At 36.9% G+C, this 21,973-nt stretch overlaps 1 protein-coding gene across 1 annotated transcript in view; it reads left to right on the top strand.

The window, feature by feature from the left end:
* The window catches only part of ADAMTS19 (ADAM metallopeptidase with thrombospondin type 1 motif 19), a 264,246-nt gene that overhangs the window by 221,168 nt on the left and 21,105 nt on the right, over positions 1-21,973 (top strand). The window contains exons 17-20 of the mRNA XM_057735960.1: positions 1,034-1,191; positions 4,893-5,046; positions 14,967-15,102; positions 19,943-20,147. Of these exons, the coding sequence (XP_057591943.1) occupies positions 1,034-1,191; positions 4,893-5,046; positions 14,967-15,102; positions 19,943-20,147 (653 nt within the window). The remainder of the gene's footprint in view (positions 1-1,033; positions 1,192-4,892; positions 5,047-14,966; positions 15,103-19,942; positions 20,148-21,973) is intronic.

Raw genomic sequence — 21,973 nt, 5'->3', positions numbered from 1 at the left:
TAATTAGTGTACAGTGTATTTATCTAAGCATTATTTACAATATTAAAAAGTTGCAAATCCTCAAACATTGAGTAAATAGAGATTAGCTTAAACAATATTTTGGAAGATTTATTGGCTTAAGTTATCAGAACATTTTTATAGAATTATGACATAAAAACCTTCAATGAATCTTCATGTAAGTGTTTTTGAAAGAGAAATTCAATTATAGGGGAGAGAAGAAAACTTTAAATAAAAAACAAAATCATTTGGGGAAAAAAAAGAAGTAATCCTTAATTTTAAATGATAATCGTGGCATCTCACTTCCATGTTATGAATCTTACTTAAGTAGTAGCACAGATCAGGTCAAAAAAGAAAAAGAGAAAAAAAAATTATAGGTAAACAAAATTATTCTGTAAAATTCCATATAAATGATGGCTATTTATGGGTCAGAATTAGCATTTATCTTCCATTCTTGTGCACAATAAATCACATACTGGGGATGTTAAAAGGTCGTGAGCTCTGTTTTTAGAATCAACACATTATCTTTTAATTGTTTTGTATCGAACATAACCCTGTCATTTTGATCTGTTAGTTAACATTCTGTGTATTGATCCTTCTGTCATCACACTCTTTCTTGGGTGGCATGGGAGATACAGAGCATGTATAAGATGTAGTACCAACCCTCACATTGTTCATAGCATCATTGCATAGACAACACAGACACACATAGCCCTTAAAATAATAATGTTAAAGAATAAATGATTAAGGGACAAAATAAGGTTATAGACATCAAGTGTTCAAAGGAGGTTGGAGGAGGCAAAGATAAATGTGACTGTATGGTTGTGGACAGCTTCAGGAGAGAGGAAGAATTTCCTATGGCATTTTCTGTGATTGCAGACTTTCCCAAAGAGGAGATCAGGGAGTGTTTTATATCAGGGAGTGTTGACCATTTAGTTTAGAAATGTGTGAAATGCTTTTAACAAAATCATGCAAAGTGCATAGTGATTAATGATGTTGATTGTTAATCTCGTAATATTTTGTAACCTCTTTATAGCTCTCCGAGACACTGGAAAACAGTCTATTAACAGTGACTGGAAGATTGAACACTCTGGAGCATTCAACTTAGCGGGAACTACTGTCCATTATGTAAGACGAGGCCTCTGGGAGAAGATCTCCGCCAAAGGTCCTACTACATCACCATTACACCTCCTGGTATGAGGGAACGAATCGATAACATTGCATATTCAGCTTCCTATGACAAAGGACATTCCCACCGTGCCTTCTCTTATCTTTTTTCCAAATTTGAATTGTCAAGTAGACATTTAAAATTATTTAAGAGGTGGGTTTTAGGGTTTTTTAATGTGTTTGAAATCAAGATGTCTAAAAATGGAAATTATTACGAAAGGAACATGATGTTTTAGAGGATTCGCAGACACGCAGTAGAGGTGAATTAGCAGGCAATAAGGTTCCTTTTTCCCTAAAAGCATGTTTACTAACCAGAGTGGATGTCTGTAAAGAGAGTGCTATAATATGACAAACCATAGCATTTCATACATCTGTGAAATGGGCATTGCCTGAATCTGTATAAAATGCCTTTGATAAAATGGTATTGGTCCCTGGGGAAAACACTCAGTAACTATCCAACAAGGCTTCCAGTTACCCCATTGTGTTCTTACTAGATTAAGTGATTCCTGTAAAGAATTATGATAATTTGAATGTTTGGGATAATAAGTTTCTTTACCATGTAGCAGAAGACTAGGTATGAGTTTAGAGTAAAAGAATCAGGACATTGGGGCTCTGCGCCCACACTGGTGGCAGGTTCACGTGCCTTTTTTGACCTTGATCATTGCAGTCAGTGCTAATGGCTCAGGAGCCAGAGGACTGACTGCGCAGCTGGCGTGTTTTTCATTCTGGTGGCAACGTCTGAGATTCACACACTTCAACACTTATTTCAGTCCACACGTAAAAACAACTCTAAAACACGGTCAACTGACTGTTTATTTGAAGTGTGGTGTGCCGCATTATTTAATATTGCCACACAATTTAAGTTGAATTCGTCCTCAATTGGAGACATCTGTCTTACCAGTGTAGGAGCCAGAAGTTCAAATCTCATATTGGCCCATTTGCTTTTCCTACTTTAACATGCCTGCAAATCACCTGGGGTTATTGTTAAACTGCCCATTCTGATTTCTTTGGTCTGGAGAGGCACCTGAGACCTGCATTTCTCACCAGCTCCCAGGTGATGCCACTACTGCTGGCCCACTGACCACGTTTCAAATAAGAGTGTTTTATAGAACTGCAGTCGATAGGCTTTACCAACAGGAATGTGCTTATAAAGGGAGCCAGGTGAGTTGCGTGGAGGCCTTCTATTCCAAATCTTAATACTGGTAATAATATACACCATTCATCGAGCACTGAGTCAGACCCTATCCAAAAGTGCTTTATGTTCATTATAGCATTTAATCCTCAAAATAGCCCTATATAGTATGTATTATATTACTCCATTTTATGGATTAGAAGACACTAAGTATGTATAAGGTTAAATACAGTGCTCAGTGTCTCCCAATAATTTAAACCAGGTGTTAATCCATCTTCTATGCTGCCTCTCCTGATGCGAAGCTTAAATCTAAGTTCTTTACACCAGACAGCCTTGGATCATAAGAATGCATATATATGCTTTAGATAATTATTTTGTTCACCTCCCCACAGTTCCTTTGGATCCTTTAATTTGAATTGGAAACTCTACTCTGTGCCCTCTGCCATATGGAGAAAGGAAAAAAAAATGATTAAACAAACATTGTTACGACCAATATCTGACTCTTTCCATGACTGGGTCACTTAGAATAACAACATTGTCAACAACAAACATTTGTTTAATGATTGGGTTGCAGAAAACACCATCAGGTTGCCTCCCTTACATGAATATAACCTACGTATTTTTCATGGAAGGAGACTGGGGCTCTTTTAGTGAGCCTCTAATTCAAAATCTTACAACAGTATATGCGAGACCTCAGTGTTGGGCAGAGGGAGTTTCCTCGCTGCAGAATCCTTAATCTGACTGGTAATTACCAAGGTTTTTCCTGGAAGCATGAAACATAATTAAAGTCAGTGAACTATGTCTAAAAGAAGGCATCTATGTGACCTGGACTTACTCAGTAATCCAAGGGAAACTGCACTTCTAAGATATTTTTCTTTAATGACTATTACAGATTGAAAGCCGGTACTGAATTTTGAAAGGCAATACCTTCTGCTGCCATGCTTCAGCATGTGCCCCTCAACTGTAACACGGTCACACTTTCCTTCTTGCAAAGAATACTGCCAGATTCAAATGGTTTAAGAAAGAGCTAATGATTTTGTAGCCAATGTCTCTATTTTAAATGGCATTAGATATTCAAGGACAATCTAAAGTTCTATCAATGAAAAGGTAGTTTTTTAAGAAAAATAGACATGTTTGCATTTAATTAACTAAATTGGCAAATGACTTATTTATATGTTCATTTTATCAATTTAAAAATCAAGTAATAGTCTAGTTATGTCCATAAACAAGGTGAGTCCGTCTCTCTCTCTTTTTTAACTCATTTAGCTGAAAAGTCACCGGCAATATAAAATGAGATATTTAAAGCCAAAATAAGCACTGTGATGTACTTAGAAGTAGTACCCACTATGTTATGTATATGTGTTTTTAAAGTATTATTTTTATTTTTTGATATAGTTGATTTATAATGGCATCATACTGGTTCCCCAATCCACATATTAAAAGATATCTTAGTATTTCTGATAGTATATTGAGGCAGAATCTTAAGGAAAAGAAATAAATAAAATTAACCCTGGGCTCATTTAAATTTTTTCCCATTAAGCATTAACTCTGTAACCTGTCATTACAACTACCTTGATACGGATTAAATATCAAAATTCTCTAATACTTTAACATAATTTAAAATTTAGATATATATGTTTTTATACATCACATCATGTTATATAGATTACTTCTATAAATCCATAGAAATGATATATTCCATGGGCTTGTTTGACATATTTGGTGAGAATGTATTTATAAACATATATTTTCATCCATTCTTTTATTTAAAATGAATATATTTGAGGTATTGTTATTTCATTTAAAATATGTATGGTTGCCCATGATGATGCAGTTCTAAGCTTGACATTGGGTACCATGGGACAATATGCAGACATGGTCCCTGCTTATGGTTTAGTCCAGTGTAGCCCAAAGTTCAGCCATTCTCGTACATCGTTTGTGGTTTCTTGCACTGCTTACATAACTGTACCATTATTAAGTGAATTTGTATTTAGAAGTTCTTTTTAACATAAATTTCTTTTGAAAGGAAACAATCTTTATTATAAATGGAAAATTAGTAACCTTGCCAAACTTAAAGTTTAACTGTAAGCATACATGGAATAAAATTCTTGTCCTCTGGTTGGCTTAGAAGTTCTCTACCCTTATGGAGTGAAATGATTCCCAGAATCTTCTATGCTTTTCGTCTGTTGACACGGGGAATTATTATTCATTCCTTTTTATGAGTGGAACAGCTTCATTTGACATTAGATTGTGGGCTATATCTTAATGTTATATAGGACACATGTCCCTGTACCCCCTACTAAAGTCATCTCATACATGTACCATGCTTTGAGAGACTGTCTAGTCCATCAGCTTGGGAGAAAATGATGTGGTATCCCTGACCTTATTCAAGTGGGCTATTTTTCATGCTGTCTTTAGCTCAAAGCTAAGTGTGTAACTCCAGTATTTCCAGAAGTAGGACAATTTCAACATGTAAGCATAAGCATGCATACCATGCAAAAAAGCATTTTAAGGTATTTGTATCCTTAGTTTTATGCTTTATATTGAATATGCTCTACTTTGATCCATCTGCCTTGATCACTGTTGTATATTATAGGTGCTGCTGTTTCAAGACCAGAATTATGGTCTTCACTATGAATACACTATCCCATCAGACCCTCTTCCAGAGAACCAGAGCTCCAAAGCACCTGAACCCCTTTTCATGTGGACACACACAGGCTGGGAAGATTGCGATGCCACATGTGGAGGAGGTGAAGAATTTTTCAGTTTTTATCTTTCCAGGACAGCTTTTTTTTCTAATTAACCATTGATAATTAAGACAGGCCTATAATCCCTTATCTAAAATTTCAAACTCCATAAAGGATTGGAAACTGAAAGTTCTTTGCAACACGTTTAGTGCCTAAATGCCTGAACTATTTTGCAGCAAAATCTGGCATGAATTGAAGAAAGGCTATTTATTGCTGTTATATATCTCACTCAATATGATTACTCATTGCATTGCTTTGCATAAATATTAACACATATGGGGACTGCCCTAGACACCATACAGGTTATGTCATATACGTACACTTTTATATTTACTTGTGACACTATACTATTTAGAGTTCAGAGAGATGAGAAGAAACCAACAAAACATATTAAAATAAGTAGCCAACAACATTGGAGAAAAAAACATGCAAATGAGAATGCTTTTCTGTAAGGCAAATGAGAAAGTATTACAAGAAAGAGAATGACTATATCAAAAGCTGCTAATAAGTCAAAAATCATGTGGATGGAGTGAAATTGACTGTTTCATTCAAATATATTTCAAAAGATATTATATTTATTTGAAACGTAGAGGTCAGTGATGACTGTCAAAATTAATTTTAATGATCTGGCTCAAAAGACTAAGTGGAGTGGATTCAAGAGAAAATAGCATGTAATGAATTGAAGAAAGGACTCAAGGTAACTTAGAAAAGTTTGCTGAAAGAACAAAGCAGAGAAATGTGGCATTAGCTGGAAAAAGAATATGAATTAAAAATTGTGTTGTTGTTTTTAATAGGGGATATTATACATGATTGTTTCCCAGTGTGGGTTTTCTAGACTAGAACAGAAAACTAGTGATGCAAAAGAGAGAGCAAAAAATTTCTGGAGTGACATCCTTAAGTTGGCAAGTTGGATGGAATGGAATAGCTGGCTTTGGACAGAAATATGGATAGCCCATCACTAGTAACAGAAGAAAATACAGTATTTTGAACAGAAGCAGATGTTGGAAACTTGTGTTGGTGTACTCTTTTGGTTATGTCCATTTTATCAGTAAGGGCCATTTTGCTGAGATTAAAGGTGAGAAAGGAGATATTGGAATTGTGAAAAGAGAGGAGATGTGAAGTGGTCACTTAAGAGAATGAGAGAATGGATGAAATGGGGCATGTGTTTTGACTGTATTGTAGCACTGATGGTCCCCTTGAAGTTGATGGTCATGCATTTAGCTTGACACTCATATCGTAATGGTACTTACCCTCCATCTGTGTACAGCACACAGATGCAGTGGTGTAAGCTTTGGAATTGCCATGTGAGTATAATGAAATAAAAGGAGAATACGTTTGACCTGAGGTTGTACGTAAAGAGTTGAAAATGATTGGCCATGGAATTAGTTGTATAAGGAGGAAAGTAAAAATAAAAAAGACTTGAGAGACAGTGAAAAGGTGGTAGCACTGATGGATTTTAGGGCCTGGTGGGATTAAAGAACTTTTAGACTCAGGGTACTTAAGGGAGAAGGCTGGAAATACAGGAGATTGTGACAGAAACTAGAGCTAAGAGTATGGAGAGGATATAGGTATTAATAATAACAAGACGAGGAGAGTTAGTGACTTCAGTGAAGAGAAAGGACAGATCTTTGGGAAGAGAAGAGAAGAGCGCCCAGAACCGAGAGGCCTCAGTGTTGGAGGAATAATTCAAGTAACTATAATAATTACCAAAAAAATATGTTAGGAGCAGTATTAGAAAATAGAACTGTAATCCAGGAGCTAAAATCTTAGAGTAAACAGAGAGATTGAATCAGGGGTTGGTGTTTGGCTATAGCAAGAAGGGGACTGCACTGCGTAGTCTGCTCCAAAGCTGTAGGTTTAGGAAGAAGAAAGGGAGAATGGTCTGGTGGTGATACTGAGGAGTGTGGAAACCCACGCTGCCTCTAGATGCAAAGGTATGGGGTGTAAGCAAGAAAACAGCCACCCCACTGGCGATTGTGGAGAAAGCAAGAAACAGTGTCCTCAGGAGAGAGAAAAAAGGCGCCGGGAACATCCAGAGATGCAGAGGTTGAGGAGGAGCAGCTTTTGCCCGAGCACCTGGAGCTCTGGGACTCTCCCGTAACTCCTGGAGCACCTGGCCCTCAGGGGCTGCCTGAGCAAATTCAGCGTGGCAGGCAGGGGAAGGGAGAGATTATACACAGCACACTTTGCTCCCAGGGATATAGAGTAGTTATAACATAAAGGATTTCTAGTCACTCACAATTTAAAAGCTTGTAGCAGTCGTCATTGACACAATGAAATTTTCATTGGCCATGTTTCCCCGAGGCCCCTTTATTGCCATGTGACTTGGGATCCTGTATCATACAGAGCTCTCCTTCCGATGATCCCATGTGCACCCAAATTCCTGTTCCTCTGCTTCACCCATTTCTTACTGATGCCAGGGCCCACTTCGCTTAAGGGATTCTGCTTCACATCCCCTATCCATAAAAAAACAAAAACACAAATAGAAACAAACATGTTTAAAGTGAAAATTCACAGGGTTAGAACTTTTTTCTTTAATATAACTCATACAGGAATGACCAGCTGCCATTCCAGAGTGGGTTATCAGGAAATGGAGCCATGAAAACGTTGCTGGTTCCTGTTATTGCACTGAAAGGCAGTCATTAAAGTCTGTTTACATTTGAGACTAGACAGGAAAATGTTTGCCCAGTGAATTTTATTATCCTCATTTTTTTTCATTCTGCCGTAATTGTGGTCTAGTAAAAGCTTCGGAAGTAAACATACAGAACTTGTCAGTCTTCAGTTTGAACAAGCAAATTTTTAGAGTTAAAAATTTTTTCCAAAATCACGTTAATTACAACCTAGAATATGTTTTGTCAATTACCAGGCCTTAAGAAATAGAGGTTCAATATAAATTATTTTAGTTTCAAGGTCAGAAGGGCTTTTAGATATTCTTAAAAATAACTTCATAATTATTAACATGAGAAAACCGAAGTGCATAGAGATTGTGACTTCCCAGTGGGAGTGGAGCCAAGATTTGCATGCAGGACTCCTGAGTTCAGGTCTTCTCTCCATGTCACATACTTCCTTCAAGAGCAGCTCAGGGGTTTCAGTGTCATTTCTTTACACAAAGTATAGCATGTCCCTTAGAGATTACATAGGTTTTCTTTGGACTCAAAGAGGTGTTTTATTTGATCTGTTAAATAAGAATTTAGATATGTCCTTACTTTTATTTCAAATGACTTATTTTATAAAACAGTCCTAATTATAAGCAACCTCTGTATGATTTGCACTTGAATAAACCTTCTCTCTCAAATCTGTTCCATTGTGTTTAGTCAACAGTTTTCAATTATCTCTGACTATGTTAATAGGACGTATATTCATTTCAATGCCAAACTATTTCTGGGCATTTGGATATTATTTTCCTTTGCAGTTCATAAATAAAGTGGATGGACGGGGTTTCAAGAATCGCATCATTTCTGACTCTGTTTTGTCGATTTTATAGCCAGAAAGAGCTTTGTAATCTTTCAGCATATTCATGAATTAGATGAGAGTAAGTTCAAAGCACAGAACATTGGAAACAGACTCATGCAAAATTTATCTTCAGCAGCAAAGAGGGACAATAGGACTATTCTACTTCACAGAAATATTAAGCAAGAAAGAGCAAATAAAGTATCAAAGGGCAGTATAAAATTTCAGTGTTTGACATAATTTTTTTAATACAATTTTAAGGCATTACATTTCAGCAATAAGTGGGAAGAAGAAATTTAAAAAAAAAACCTAATGTCCAGTAGCTAAATTTTTATTATTACGAGCTTTTACATCAGTATCTCAAACTAAGTTTTACAATAACCCATATTAGAGTTAATTCATTATGCATTTCTATTAATTTATTAACACCAATTATTAAAAGATAAGAAAAGCCTAAGATATAAAAAATTTCTTCTTTTAGAAGAAATATTGCTTTAAACTATCTAGTGATCTCAAGTAAATTTTTCCAGCAGTTTAACATGTACACTTTTCATCACAATCTTATCAATTTCAAATCATAGTTCTAGAAAAATGTGAATGGATATATCATTTTGTACTTTAGCATTGACCATTGATATTAGTCCTTTTATTTTCAAACATCTTAAAACATATTTGTGAAATAAATGTTTACTTTGCATTGGTGTTCTCAAATATCTAAAAATCTTTGAAGGAATGCTTTAAATTTATTTGGGCACCTCGGAAGTAGGGGTCAGTGGATAAAGGATCTTTTTCAACATAAAAGACTGTTTGAAATGACCTTGTTTTTCAGAGGCATCAGGGATCTATCATGCCATAATACCTAAGGGTTTTTTGTGGAATCAGCATTCTACATACTACATACAGTAACTGCATTACTCTAGGACTTACTTTTATCCAGTAGATGAATTAATGAAATAAAACCTAGAATGAAGGCCCCCAAAGTTAAAAACCTGTTTTGAAATAATTGAAAAGTTACACATGCATTTAGGAAATCTGAATAGATACAATTTGAAGGGGAAGAAAATAAGTCAGCATTCCACATTCTTCACCTTAGTCCAAATCCCACTAGTTTATGACTCTCATGCTATTAGCCTTGTATTGTGATGTCTTCTAGACGTGGCTTTCTTGTCCACAACCAGATTCTCAGGAGTCACCCAATCCTTTGGGTCCAAACTGAGGAAATATCTCAGTATACCAATGTCTGTGTCGTATTAAGGGTGCTGTTTTTTTCCTGTTTTTCCCTTTCACAGGCACTTTGCGTGTACCAAAGTAATCATTATGAGCCAAAGAAAATGCACCAAAATATATTTTTTGCTCTTCTCTACGTTACTTTGTTTCAGTAATGTTTAATGCCATTTTGCATCTTACTTTCTTTACTTAAATTCATGGGAACATTTATATTAATATAAAGTCTTTATAAATTTGAAAACACCTAAATGATAATCCACATATTAGAGGTACCATACGTAATTATTCCCCACAATTAGTTATTTAGTTTGCAGATGATTTTTTTTACCATTTTAGGAAACAGTGTTGAGATGAACCTCTTAGTAGAGAAAGTACTTTGGGCGTGAATTACATATTTATATTTTGTTTATTGATTCCTTTACCAGTACTGACTGTACTCACACTTTTGCTGGATGATCCAAAGTTGAGTGCTTTCTGTTTTTAGAGAACTTACTGTCCAGCTAGTGGGGGTTAGATAATAATAAAAGCACCATACAGAGTGATATAGGGAGATGTAGAAGGCCTTCCAGGGATATGCATAGGTGCACAGGCCCTGGAGTTAGTGAGAATATTTATTACTAGGGTGCAAAATATGAAGATTAAGCTGTGGGAAATTATTTGACAAAAAAAGTAGAAAGAAGCTAGTTCATGAAGGTACTTAAGTGTGATGCTAGCACTCAAGTTAAATTTAACTTGAAGGTTAGGGGCTTCCATTAAAATATTTGTGTGTGTGGAAATAACAAGATCAGATTGGATTATTTATTGAGTGTTATGAACAATACAAAATACAATTTCCTTTATTAAAATAAAAAATGAAATTATTTTAATATTAAGCCCGAAGCTTGAGGGGGAAAATGTTTTATAGAAATGTAAAAAGAATGGCTCATAATTAAAGGACATGACATGATTTTGGAAGTTGTTCAGGTTTAAAAATGTATGCTTAAAAAATAACCAGCATTAGATGGGGATATGTGTATAAAAACAGATGATTGAACCTGGTGTACCCCCCCAAAAAAAAGAAAAAATAACCAGCATTTTACATAACTCTAAGAAGTGCTCAGAGAAAAGACCTTCTTCCTTGTTGAAGTATTTTTACTTTTGTTTCAGTTGCTTGCTAGTCATTGTTAGTTCAATAGAAAATAAATAAGTAAAAATTTTCAAAGAAAATTGTAAAGACAAATGAATATATATAGTCTCTTTTCTTATACAGTTTCCCAGTTTTGGTAAAAAGTTTGGATGAATTGTTGAACAAATTGTGGTTCATCCACAGCAGGAATTACTAGTTGGCAATAGAAAGAAACAGATGATTGATACAGCAGTGAAGATGAATCTCCAAGGGGTCATGCTGAGCAAAAAAGTCAGTCCCCAAAAGTTATATACTGTGTGTAACATTTTCAATACGTTTATGAAATGAAAACATTATAGGAATGGAGAACAGGTTAGTAGTTGCCGGGACTTACTGACTGGTAGATGATAGGGGAAGTGGATGTGGCTCTAAAAGGGTAACTGGAGGGATTCTTGTGTGGATGGAAATATTGTACGTCTTGACAATATCAATGTCAGTGTTCTGGTTGTGATACTGTATTGTAGTTTTGAAGGCATTACCATTGTGAGGAACTGAATAAAGGGTATTCAGATTCTCTTTATTATTTCTCATAAGTAGATGTGAGTATACAATTATTTCAAAACTAAAAAGTAAATTTTTTTTAAAAAGTTTGAAATGTGCCTTAACATATAGAGAATTTCTGTTATGCATACTGAAACACTGAACCCACTCCCCAGGCTATTTCCACATGTGTGACACAGGTTTTAGAAATGGGATCACCTGAGTAGACTGTAGTTTTATTAAAAATTTCCATTTCATGGGTTAAATACAGAGCACAGAAAAAAATATCAACTTATATCTGTGATTGGAAAAGAAGAAACACAACATAATATCTACTCTTTATTCAGTGTCTGAAGAACAAAGAAAGAATCAGTAAATAAAAATTACCCCTCCTTTTCAGATTTTGCCGAAATTTGGTAATAAGATGAATGCATAATGGTTATTGTATTTTATTTATAATTATATTCAAAACATCAAAACAGATTTCCCCAATACTGATTTAGTGAGAATGACTCAGAGATAAAGTTAATTGCCATAAAGCAAATAATACACTGTCAACAGCTTACAGCTACTCAAGTTTCAGGCAGAAGGCCAGTTACTTCATCACTTTCTGTTCGTCCCTTGGTTCCATAGGATTGGATGCGTTGTAAATACTGCTATTAGATGCTATAATGGAAATTTCCTGTGTTGGCTAGGACATAAAAATATATAAAAGAAAAAAAATCAAACAATAACATTTCCATATGGCTTTAAGATCCTAGTTGTATTTTCATAGGCATAATGTTCCTGTAGCTGAGCTTTAGATTTTTTTTCTTGATTCTTTTGTTTTCATTCAATGAAATTTTTAAACAGTAGGGCTAAGCCCTCCTCTAGTTGCCAAAAACTTGTGATGTGAGCTTCTTTGCTACAATGTAGATGGAAGTGTCCCAATTCATACTCGCATGCCTTCATACTTTTTTAAAGCACCAATAAGGTACTCCCTGAAGTGGTGCCAGTACCTATGTCTCTTTTGATATATCAATACTTAAAAGATTTTTTTCAATGGCTCAGTATGTTACCTCTGGGCCAACATAACTAAGGTTAGATATTTTCTGAGTAAAGGAAAAAATGCAGTATAATTAGCTCTGAGTTATTCATTCCGTGACTACACTGATGTTCAGCAAAGGCTTTCTGGATATTGTCTGTTTGTCATCTTTTTGTGCTGTAGTTGGCAAAAGCATTAAATTTAAATTAGTTTAGACAACTACATCTATTCCGTAAAAGAGTGCCTTATGACTATGAGGTTTTAAATTAGATTTTAAAACTAATATTTATATTTCATAAAAGCAACATTTATTTTAATCCTACTTTTAGGTAGGCATCTTTGTCACCTAGAAATAATACTTGCATATGCTAGCATTATACAGAAGTTGTGTAACACCTATTTAATATACATGTCAGGTCATAAAGGAGCGCCTGAGGCATAGGAAACTTGGTGGAGGCTGACCAAAATCTTCCCAAATTCTCACATTTAGGTAACTCATACTTAGTAAGCCAGTTTTCTCTGTGAAGAAAAATTAACATCATAAGTCATTTCTGCTTCTCTAAGCAGCTTATTTGAAAATTATTTGAAGTTGTTGGGTATTGAGCACTTTTATGATTACATCTAATGCCTCATGCCACCCTTCTTGACCTACCAGGGAATAAATAGCCTTGTCAGCCTGAAGCGTTTACCAGGGGCTTGTAAGGTTGCCTTTCCTCTACAAATTAACATAAACTTGCCTGACTGCATGAGCGGCTCAGGTCAGGCCAGTGGACCTCTGAGGCATGGCTGTTGCATCAGTTAGGCAGCTGGCCCTCCACATAAAGTCCTGCCCAGGGACTGCAACCCAGCCCCTGCTCCATTGGCCAAGTAATGCACCTCCAGCTTCTGGGTGGAGAAAGGAGCCCTGTTCTAGTCCATCTACCTAGAGGGCATGACTTTTTCCCAACCCGTATGCCCTGGCGGGTACCTTTTACTATACTCTATGGTTGGATGTCCATTTTAAGGCCCTCCCATTGTTGGCCCACTGGTATACCCTTCAGTGAGGCCACAGAGTCCTGGTTGAAGGCATGCCTTTTCCCTCTCGAAGGAAAAGGCCTTTTACCTGCTTGGCACTCTTGTCTGTATTGAGCTTCCATAGAATAAATTGCATTGCACCAGAACTCTGGGATTCTCCAGATTGAAAACAATTTGGCCAACCTTGTGCTGCCTATGCTAGAAGATGGAACTAAAGATCTAAATGGTTTCAATAACGTAGTATGCAGTAACCACAGATATAATTATTAGTTAATCCACATATGTATGTAGATATAGTCATGTTTTCACACTACAAACTGTCATGGGACTGTGCTCAGTGTTGTTGAGAGGGTAACCAAGGAAAGATCCTGAACCTGTTCCTGTTCTTTTGTGTTCTGCTTGGTTACCCCTCTCTCTCCCCATCCCCCTCAAGTCAAAATAAAAGATACTCGAAGGTTAATCAAAGTAGCTCACTCTCTCTCTACATCCTTTCTTTTCTCCTTTCTTGATGCCAGCCTCCTTCTCTGTTAATTAAATAACGGAGTGACCTCTCTGCCACAAGCTCAGGCTGTCCTGTTTGGCATGACCAGTGTGAATGCTCTCAGCTTCCTAATTATCATTGCATGATAGTCATAGGACCCTAACTAATGGACCTTTCAATAGTGACCGAAAAGGCTTGTGATTTTTTTCTTAATCCTTCATGACCTGTCTGGCTTTAAAATTATCGGCTGATTTAATGATTTTATAATGTCAAACACGTTAAATTAGATTATTAAATCCTGTATAGATATGTAAACTTTTTTTAGAGAAACAGAATCAGTGCACATGTAGTAGGCTTTTTCAATGCAAGATGAGTGATAAAAGTGGTGTCAAGTAAGTGTGCCCTATAAAGGGCTCTAAGCAAAATGAATACAGCATACAAATAGTCATTTTTACCTCTTATAATCAGATTTATCTTATCAGAGAAAGAGGAAAAGCCAATTTTCTGAAATTTGAAAATGGTAGAAAATGGGAAAACTCCCCATGGCTTTTCTTAGAGAACAGGATAATCATTAGGGAATGAGGGGTTTCTTGAATTCTTGGGGTCTTTACCAGAAGCAACAAGAATAAAGATCTGAGTTATACTCAAGATAAGCTTGTTTCCCATAACTGACCCCCTGATGGTGTGTAGCCAGATGATAAAATGTGCACATGTTTATATGCATGTTATGTGCTTTCTTGACAGCGTAAAGATTTTATACAAATACAGCTTTCCACCACTGAATGCTAAAAGATGGCACAGTCCTTTATAAAATTCTTTAATGTCTTATCAACTTATGCTCCCATAATCCCTTTGTATTATAAAACTTGCCATTTAATTGCTAACAAGGAAAAAAATTACCATTCTTCTTCCTTAAGCCTAGTGATACATTTTGATATGTAAATAACAGTTAATATCATCCTCATTGATCTAACCTAAAATTTGTTTAAAATATGAAAATTACAAGCCTAGGAATACCACCTAAGCCATTGCATAGAGACCTATGATAACATTTCTTTTTATGTTTGCTTGCCGTTTTTCAGGAGAAAGGAAGACAACAGTATCTTGCACAAAAATCTTGAACAAAAATATCAGCATTGTGGACAACAAGAAATGCAAATACTTAACTAAGCCAGAGCCACAGATTCGCAAGTGCAATGAACAGCCGTGCCAAACAAGGTAACCTTGTCCACCACTCATTAACAAATCCCATTTTCTTAAAAACAACGTACCAAAATATAAGGCTTTAAGTAAACAAGGTCTAAGAAAGAAAGATAATCAACTTGGTGGAATCAGTGTTGGAGAAGCAAGGCTAGGACTGACCTCAACTCTAACTGCTGTCCATAGTGTGAAAACAACACCTAACTGGGTGGCGGAGGAGTAATTGAAAGTATTCAGTAAGCTGTCGGTCACCTCTTCAAAAATCTGGTTATTTGGTTGAATTCAGCTACTCATTCCTAAATTCTCCAAAATGGTGTGTTAGCACTTGCCAGTGACTATAAACTAAAGTGGGACTGGCCAGGAACCAGTCCCCTACACAACAGTGGGGGTGTTTGGTCCTTCTGGTCCCCAAGGCTAGATCCTCACTTCCTCGCCCCAGAGTCCCCAAGGCAAACTGTGATTCCTGATCTCTGATCACCGGATACCTGACCTGGGTCCTAGTTACTGCAAAGTTGGTTGCTTCGGTCCCCTGTGATTCCCTCAATGAGTAATAAGCAACAAAGCAGGCAGGAAACTCATGAGTAGGGGATAGAACAGCAGTGCTGAGCCCCTTAGAGTGGTGTAGAAGGAAGGCCATGCCTCAGTAGCCGGCGGAGATGGGGGAATGGAACCTTAGTATGGTTTTGGAGCGGGCTCGCAGCAAGGCTGTGCAGGGTGGTTTCGGGCTCAGCGCTCCTGAAAATCTCTGTGCTTTCATATACAAAAATTAGTGTTGGGACTGAGCCCCAGTATCAAAAGTCCTAACACTTTGAGGGACAGAATGACAAAAGGAGTCTGAGGCAGGAAGGATTCCTCTAGAAAATGAAGACAGAGACTTTTATTCTATCCTGACACTCAGAGATTTATGGAGGCCCAGTGAGTTAGGGTATATTTGTGAGTTCTTAGGGAGTCAAACAATGGATCACCTCTCCCAATAGTTCCTGTAGTGGAGTCGCAGTGAATGTGTACATACTGCAACTCGGATACGCAGAGCATCTGTAGCTTTGGAGCGCACTGTAACTAATGTAATCTTCCTCGTGACCTTCCACCACAGTGTATGGGGAAGTGAAAGGAGAAGGAGCGACAGAATTGCCAATTAACTATATTTAGGCTTTTCTGTCTTCTATAATCTCTTTGGGAATTAGTGTCATGCAGGCTAATACTCAGTTCTTCTGGTTTCCCTCTTCCCCTGCCATCCCCCTTCAGATATAGCACTGCATCCTAAGTTCACTCTATTTCTAGCTTATTGCAAAACTCAGTTGTTAAGCCCACCAGATCTGGCTCATGCTATGTTAACGAGAGCTTAAAAGAACTTGGAAAATCTTGCCTTTGTCTACAAAGCTGAAATTTCAAGACTTGCTCTTCTGTAGACTGTATTTAAGGTATCAAAAGCTGATTATCTGTTTTTTCCCTTGCTTTGCATTCGTGCTCTAACAATCCTGACCTCCCCCACAAAGGGAAAAATATGCCTCTAAAGAATAGAAGAATGATATGTAAGAGAATATGTGAAAGAAAAAGTACATTAAAGTACTTGCAATAATATTCAGTAATGCCCTTTGCACCAGCTGAACTATATGCTTTTCATTCTAACTCTGTAAGTAGGTGAACTAATTGTTTTTATAAGGCAGGGTAGTAATCAACAGAAAAGGTGACCTAAGGAAATGTTATTGCCTACGGTCAGATCCTCGGGTCTTTTCCATTCACTGTTGGGCAGATACAGAAGCTGAGTTTTTAGCTTTTGCCCTGTCAGCTAAAGAACCTCGATTTTTTTGTTGTTGTTGTTATTACTATGCCTAAGAATTATCTCTCTTGTTTTATCTCATTTACTAGACATTAAAATGCTAATTTGTCTTGTATTAAGTAATGTAATAAAATGTTTTAAAACACCATTTGTTTTATATACTGTATAGCTTTCCCATTTGGATAAAAGAACAGGGGCTTTTTCTGATATATCAGGAATCTTAAATGAGCTGGATTTGAGGACTAAAGACTGTTTATCACAGCATAACCTGGTCTGTGAAGAATCAGTGTACACTACAGACCATTTATTGTTCATTCACTGACCTCAGCTATCTTGGGGGAAAATACCTAGATAATGACTCAGTAAAATGAATAGTTGTAAAAGGTCGGTACGTTTCTGAGTGAGAAATTTTTGCAGCTGGAGACTGGAAGCCTTTTTGTTAGAGATTAGTATCTTCTTTCCCTTGGAAAAGGAGGCAATGTATTTTGAACCACCAAGAAGCAATCTCAGTGAGGTGAACCAAGATATTGGAAAGTAAGAAATGGACATAGGCAATTATGAGGGGTCATCACAGGAAATCTTTCCAAGACTTACTGGCATAGCAAACTTTTGTTCCTCTTGCTTCTTCTATTTTCCCCACCATGGTGAAAAACATTCTGATTACCATTCACGTTTATTGAAAAAGTCACCGAATGGCCTGATGTAACCCTGTGTAACAAATATAAAATATATTGATGCACTAGTAAATAGCTTTGTAAGAAGGAGTCTTGAAGATAAGGAACTGAGATAATTCCAAATTAGATGAATTCTAAAACATAAAATGTTTTCTCTCATTATAGTATGTTTCATATTTTTGTTCTTATTTTTCAGCAGTTTTCCAATGAATCAAAAAAAGTAACTTTTTATCGTATACTAAGGATCTCTAAAATTTATTTTATTTAAAAAATTAGGATATTGTGAAATTGCAGATACTTCTCTTATCAGTAGTGTCTTCCGCAGTTACATGATTGGTTCCCTAGTGGAGGGGAAAGGCATATAGATGGATTTAAATTGTGCTTATAGCCTGAGTATCCTTGTGCAGAAAGATGAAGCAGAAACTGAAATAAATTTGGAAGATAAATATTCACTTTAGGAAAAATCCACTAGGGGACTCCAAAGCAAAATGGTAGGTCTGCATCATACTTGATAGATGAGCAGATAGGAACTTCATTAGAGGCAGCATGGTAGTGCAAATGTTATCGTGATTTTTTTTTTCTTTTTCAGAAACAGAAGCATAGAATCATTTAGGATTAAGCCATTATGCAGATGAGAAACTAGGTTGCATGAGCATGTGACTTCTTAAACTTTGGAATATTGCCAGGAACATTTGGGTTTAAGTAAATTTGGAAGAATTCAAGGCTATTTCCATAAAACAGAGATGATCTCCATTTTGAGAAATGTTTAATGAAAAGCTATTGTGTGAAAGACGAATCAGGCATTGATCTCTGCCTTTGAAGAGCTTATATACTACTAAGGAAAAGGAGGTCAAATTGTATAGGTAGCCCATGAGCCCCTCCACTTCTCTAGGGAGTATCTAATAAGTGTCGAGTGAATGCTACAAGCCAGGTTGCAGGGGGTGGAGGATAACACAGTCCCTGTGGGTTGGATGAAGGCCCTGTAGGAGGCAGGGACTTGGACCTGGCTGTGAAGGATCTAGGCTGCAGATGCTCCATAAACAAGCCGTGAGGTGAAAATAGAAAGGTCTTCGGGAGCCAGCTTGAGCATATGGTTTATTTTCTGAAAAAGTGAAAGATAAAGATAGAGAAATATATGAATAAGAATAAATTGTTTATAAATACACTGTAATATATATAGTACATACTATATACTGAATGCCTATTGTATGTCAGACAGTATAATAATAAACACTTTAGCAGATGAGAAAAATGGAAACTTAACAGCTGTTAAGTATTGTTTCAAGAACGTGCACAGCTAGTGAGGAACCCAGAATTATGCTCAAGGCTTCTGATTGCCCTGCACTGTGCTCAAATAGGATTATGCAGGTCATTTAGTGGGGGATTTAGATCCCCCTATAAGGTTGTCCAAATAATGGGAGAGGCAGAGAGGGTTTTATTGACAGGAATCATACAAATACCAAATTTCATGAATCACTTTTCTGGCATAGGCCTTGGTTCCTTCCTGAAATAAATTTGGGGAAGTGTTTGAATGAGTGGTCCTTGGGGTAGATCTCAATTCATTAGGAATGGAAGTGACATAGATATGTATCACTACCATGATTGTTTGGAAGAAGACTCTTTATCTAGGTATTAAAATACATATGAATTGGCTGAATCACTAAATCAGTAAAATCCGAGAATAATATTGGAGTCCCAAGGAGCTCTAAAATGAGGTCACTTTGCATGTAGCCTTTCACATTCCAACTAGATAGCAGCTAGCCTAAAGAAGCTTCTGTGGCTCTCCCTGGAGGGTAGGTCCCAGACACAGAAATCTGGTTGCACGTAATGGGCATAACGTATTAGCGATTGCTTCCTCCAGGTAAGTAGGGGGTTCTCCGCGGCAGGCTTCTTATACTTGCAAATACCTGTGCATGTCTCCTTGCGAGTTAGTCTGCAGCCTGATTTCAATTTCTGACTCCACAACCTTTCGTAAGTTACTACACTTCTCTTTGCCTCGGTTTCCCTTTCTGTAAATGGCCACGATAGTTGTGGTATGTAACATGTGGGATTATTGTGAAAATTCAGAACTCAAAGAATAGGAACAACTCATGTATGTTAGCAATTTTATACTTGTTCAGTCCTTCAATATGGCCATATGATGGGCAGCAGCAGGTAAAGCATGCAGCATGACAGGGATGGAGCCTGATATATCCTTTGAGATTCGAATAAGAGCAAGGCCCTGAGATAAGACGTGTGGAGAATTCAAAGCAATAGAAAGCCCAGGTGTCTGGGTGTCTTAGAGAAAACTCAAATATTAGTTAAAAAAAAACTTACTGTCACATTTCTTAATTCTAGCCATGTCAAAATATATAGTAAGTAGATATCTTTTACCTTGTCTCAGTGACTCTTACTTTACTTTTAGATGGATGATGACAGAATGGACCCCGTGTTCACGGACTTGTGGAAAAGGGATGCAGAGCAGACAAGTGGCCTGTACCCAACAACTGAGCAATGGAACGCTGATCAGAGCCCGGGAGAGGGACTGTGCCGGGCCCAAGCCAGCCTCCACCCAGCGCTGCGAGGGCCAGGACTGCATGACTGTGTGGGAGGCGGGCGTGTGGTCTGAGGTGTGGTCCCTACCCCGATGCTTCTCCATTTACCTCTGCTTTTCTGACTCTCAGCCTGTAGAAGGTCATGTTGTATCATGTTCAGAGTCTCTCTGCATGGCAGTTTTAACACCACTTACTAGTTTTTCTAGTAATAAAATGAATGCATTTCAATTATATCTCAAAAGTCCTTAAAAAAAAAGAAGCAAAAAACAAAAACACTAGAGCTTCCCCCAAAAAAACAAAAGAAAAAGGAATACATTCATTATAAATAATTTTGAAATAGGAAAAAAACCACAGATTTATGCTTTGTTCTGTGACTATTGTAACATAATCAAGAGCGTGTATTATGTACATTTTAGAATCCAGCTTTTTTATTTCTATACCATGAGTATACTCATTAGTGGGCACGTATGAAAATACACATTTGACTCATTGTGCAAGTATATTCCTGAGCGTTTAGAAGAGAAAGGAGAAGAAAGGACATTAACATTTAACAGTCATTTCCTGTGCGCGGGGATTCTGTTTTTACTTCATATTCAGTATCATGTTAATATTTAGTCACCAATGCAAAAAAGTGAAGTTTCACCCTTGTGTGATACTATGGCTCAGAGACATTAAATAGTTTACCCAAAGTCTGCTTAGTGTTGGAGCTGGGATTTGAACCCAGTGCTGCCAGACTCACTGCACCGTACACACACCAGCTTGTGGTGTGTGGCATGCAGCTTTGTTCCACGCCAAACTGTATGCTTATCTTGTTATCAGAATGTGTCTCATGATAATTAACACCAGTCATTGTTTATATTTAATGGCTGCTCTGGAGCATGTTAGATGAGCATATGCGTGCACACACACACCCCCCCCACACTTGTATATGCTTGTGTATGTGCAAAGACACCTGTGTGCACACACCCAGAACACAATACACTTAATTTCAGAGAAAAGCATGCTAGCAAAGAGCGTGCCTTTCTTTTGTCTTGCTTTCCTGAGCTGTACCTCACTCTGGCAGAGACTCTTCTTCATTTGTGATGAGGACTTTTGAGAATGAAGGCATTGTCCCATTTTACATCAAAATGGATCGGTTCAGTCTGGAGAAAAGATTCATAGGAACATCAGAGAAACAAAAATACCCTACCTCCAACCTAACTAACATTTTTGCAAACTCTTTAGGAGGAAATAGGTCAGAAATATCATACCATACAGATTTTTGGCACCAGATGGGAGAAGTAATATGTCAGTGCAGTGTACCAATGGAAAAAAAATGTCTCTTTTGTCTTAATTTAATGTAAAACTTGAGTTTATGGTTCAAGGTTAGTTTTGGTTGTAAAAAACAAAAATGTAAATCTTAAAATGCCAAATGACACATGTAGTCCACCTTAAAGTTGAAGAGATTCAAATTTAAATCATGTTATGTGACAATGACTCATTTGTGCAAATTGTATTATATTTAAAATTTCATGAGTTCTATGCTTAAGTTTTCAGGAAGACAACTCCTGAAATCTGCATGGTCATTCCTCTACTACATCCTTGCTGAGTGTATACCTTTAGTGCTTTCTTTGGACCTTTTTCAGACACAAATGTAAATTCAGTTTTCAAGTTTTGCTATGTTTTTCATCCCTCCCTCCCTCTCCCCTCTGCCACCCAATGGCATTTTTGTCCCTGTGTGTAGATAATCAGTGATGTGTAACTTTGTAAAACTAGGAAGCTTTATACATATTCCATAACAGGGACATAAATGTAAATGAGATGGTCAGTTACATCTTACAGGCTTCATACCTGCGGGTTATATTACATTGTCAGTCAAGCATCACTTATTCATGAAATGAACTAAACTGTTTTGAACTGAA

The sequence above is a fragment of the Hippopotamus amphibius genome, chromosome 1, assembly GCF_030028045.1.
Source record: "Hippopotamus amphibius kiboko isolate mHipAmp2 chromosome 1, mHipAmp2.hap2, whole genome shotgun sequence".
Classification (NCBI taxonomy): domain Eukaryota; kingdom Metazoa; phylum Chordata; class Mammalia; order Artiodactyla; family Hippopotamidae; genus Hippopotamus; species Hippopotamus amphibius.
Note: the sequence above shows the minus strand (reverse complement) of the source record. Positions and strands in the feature narration are given on the sequence as shown.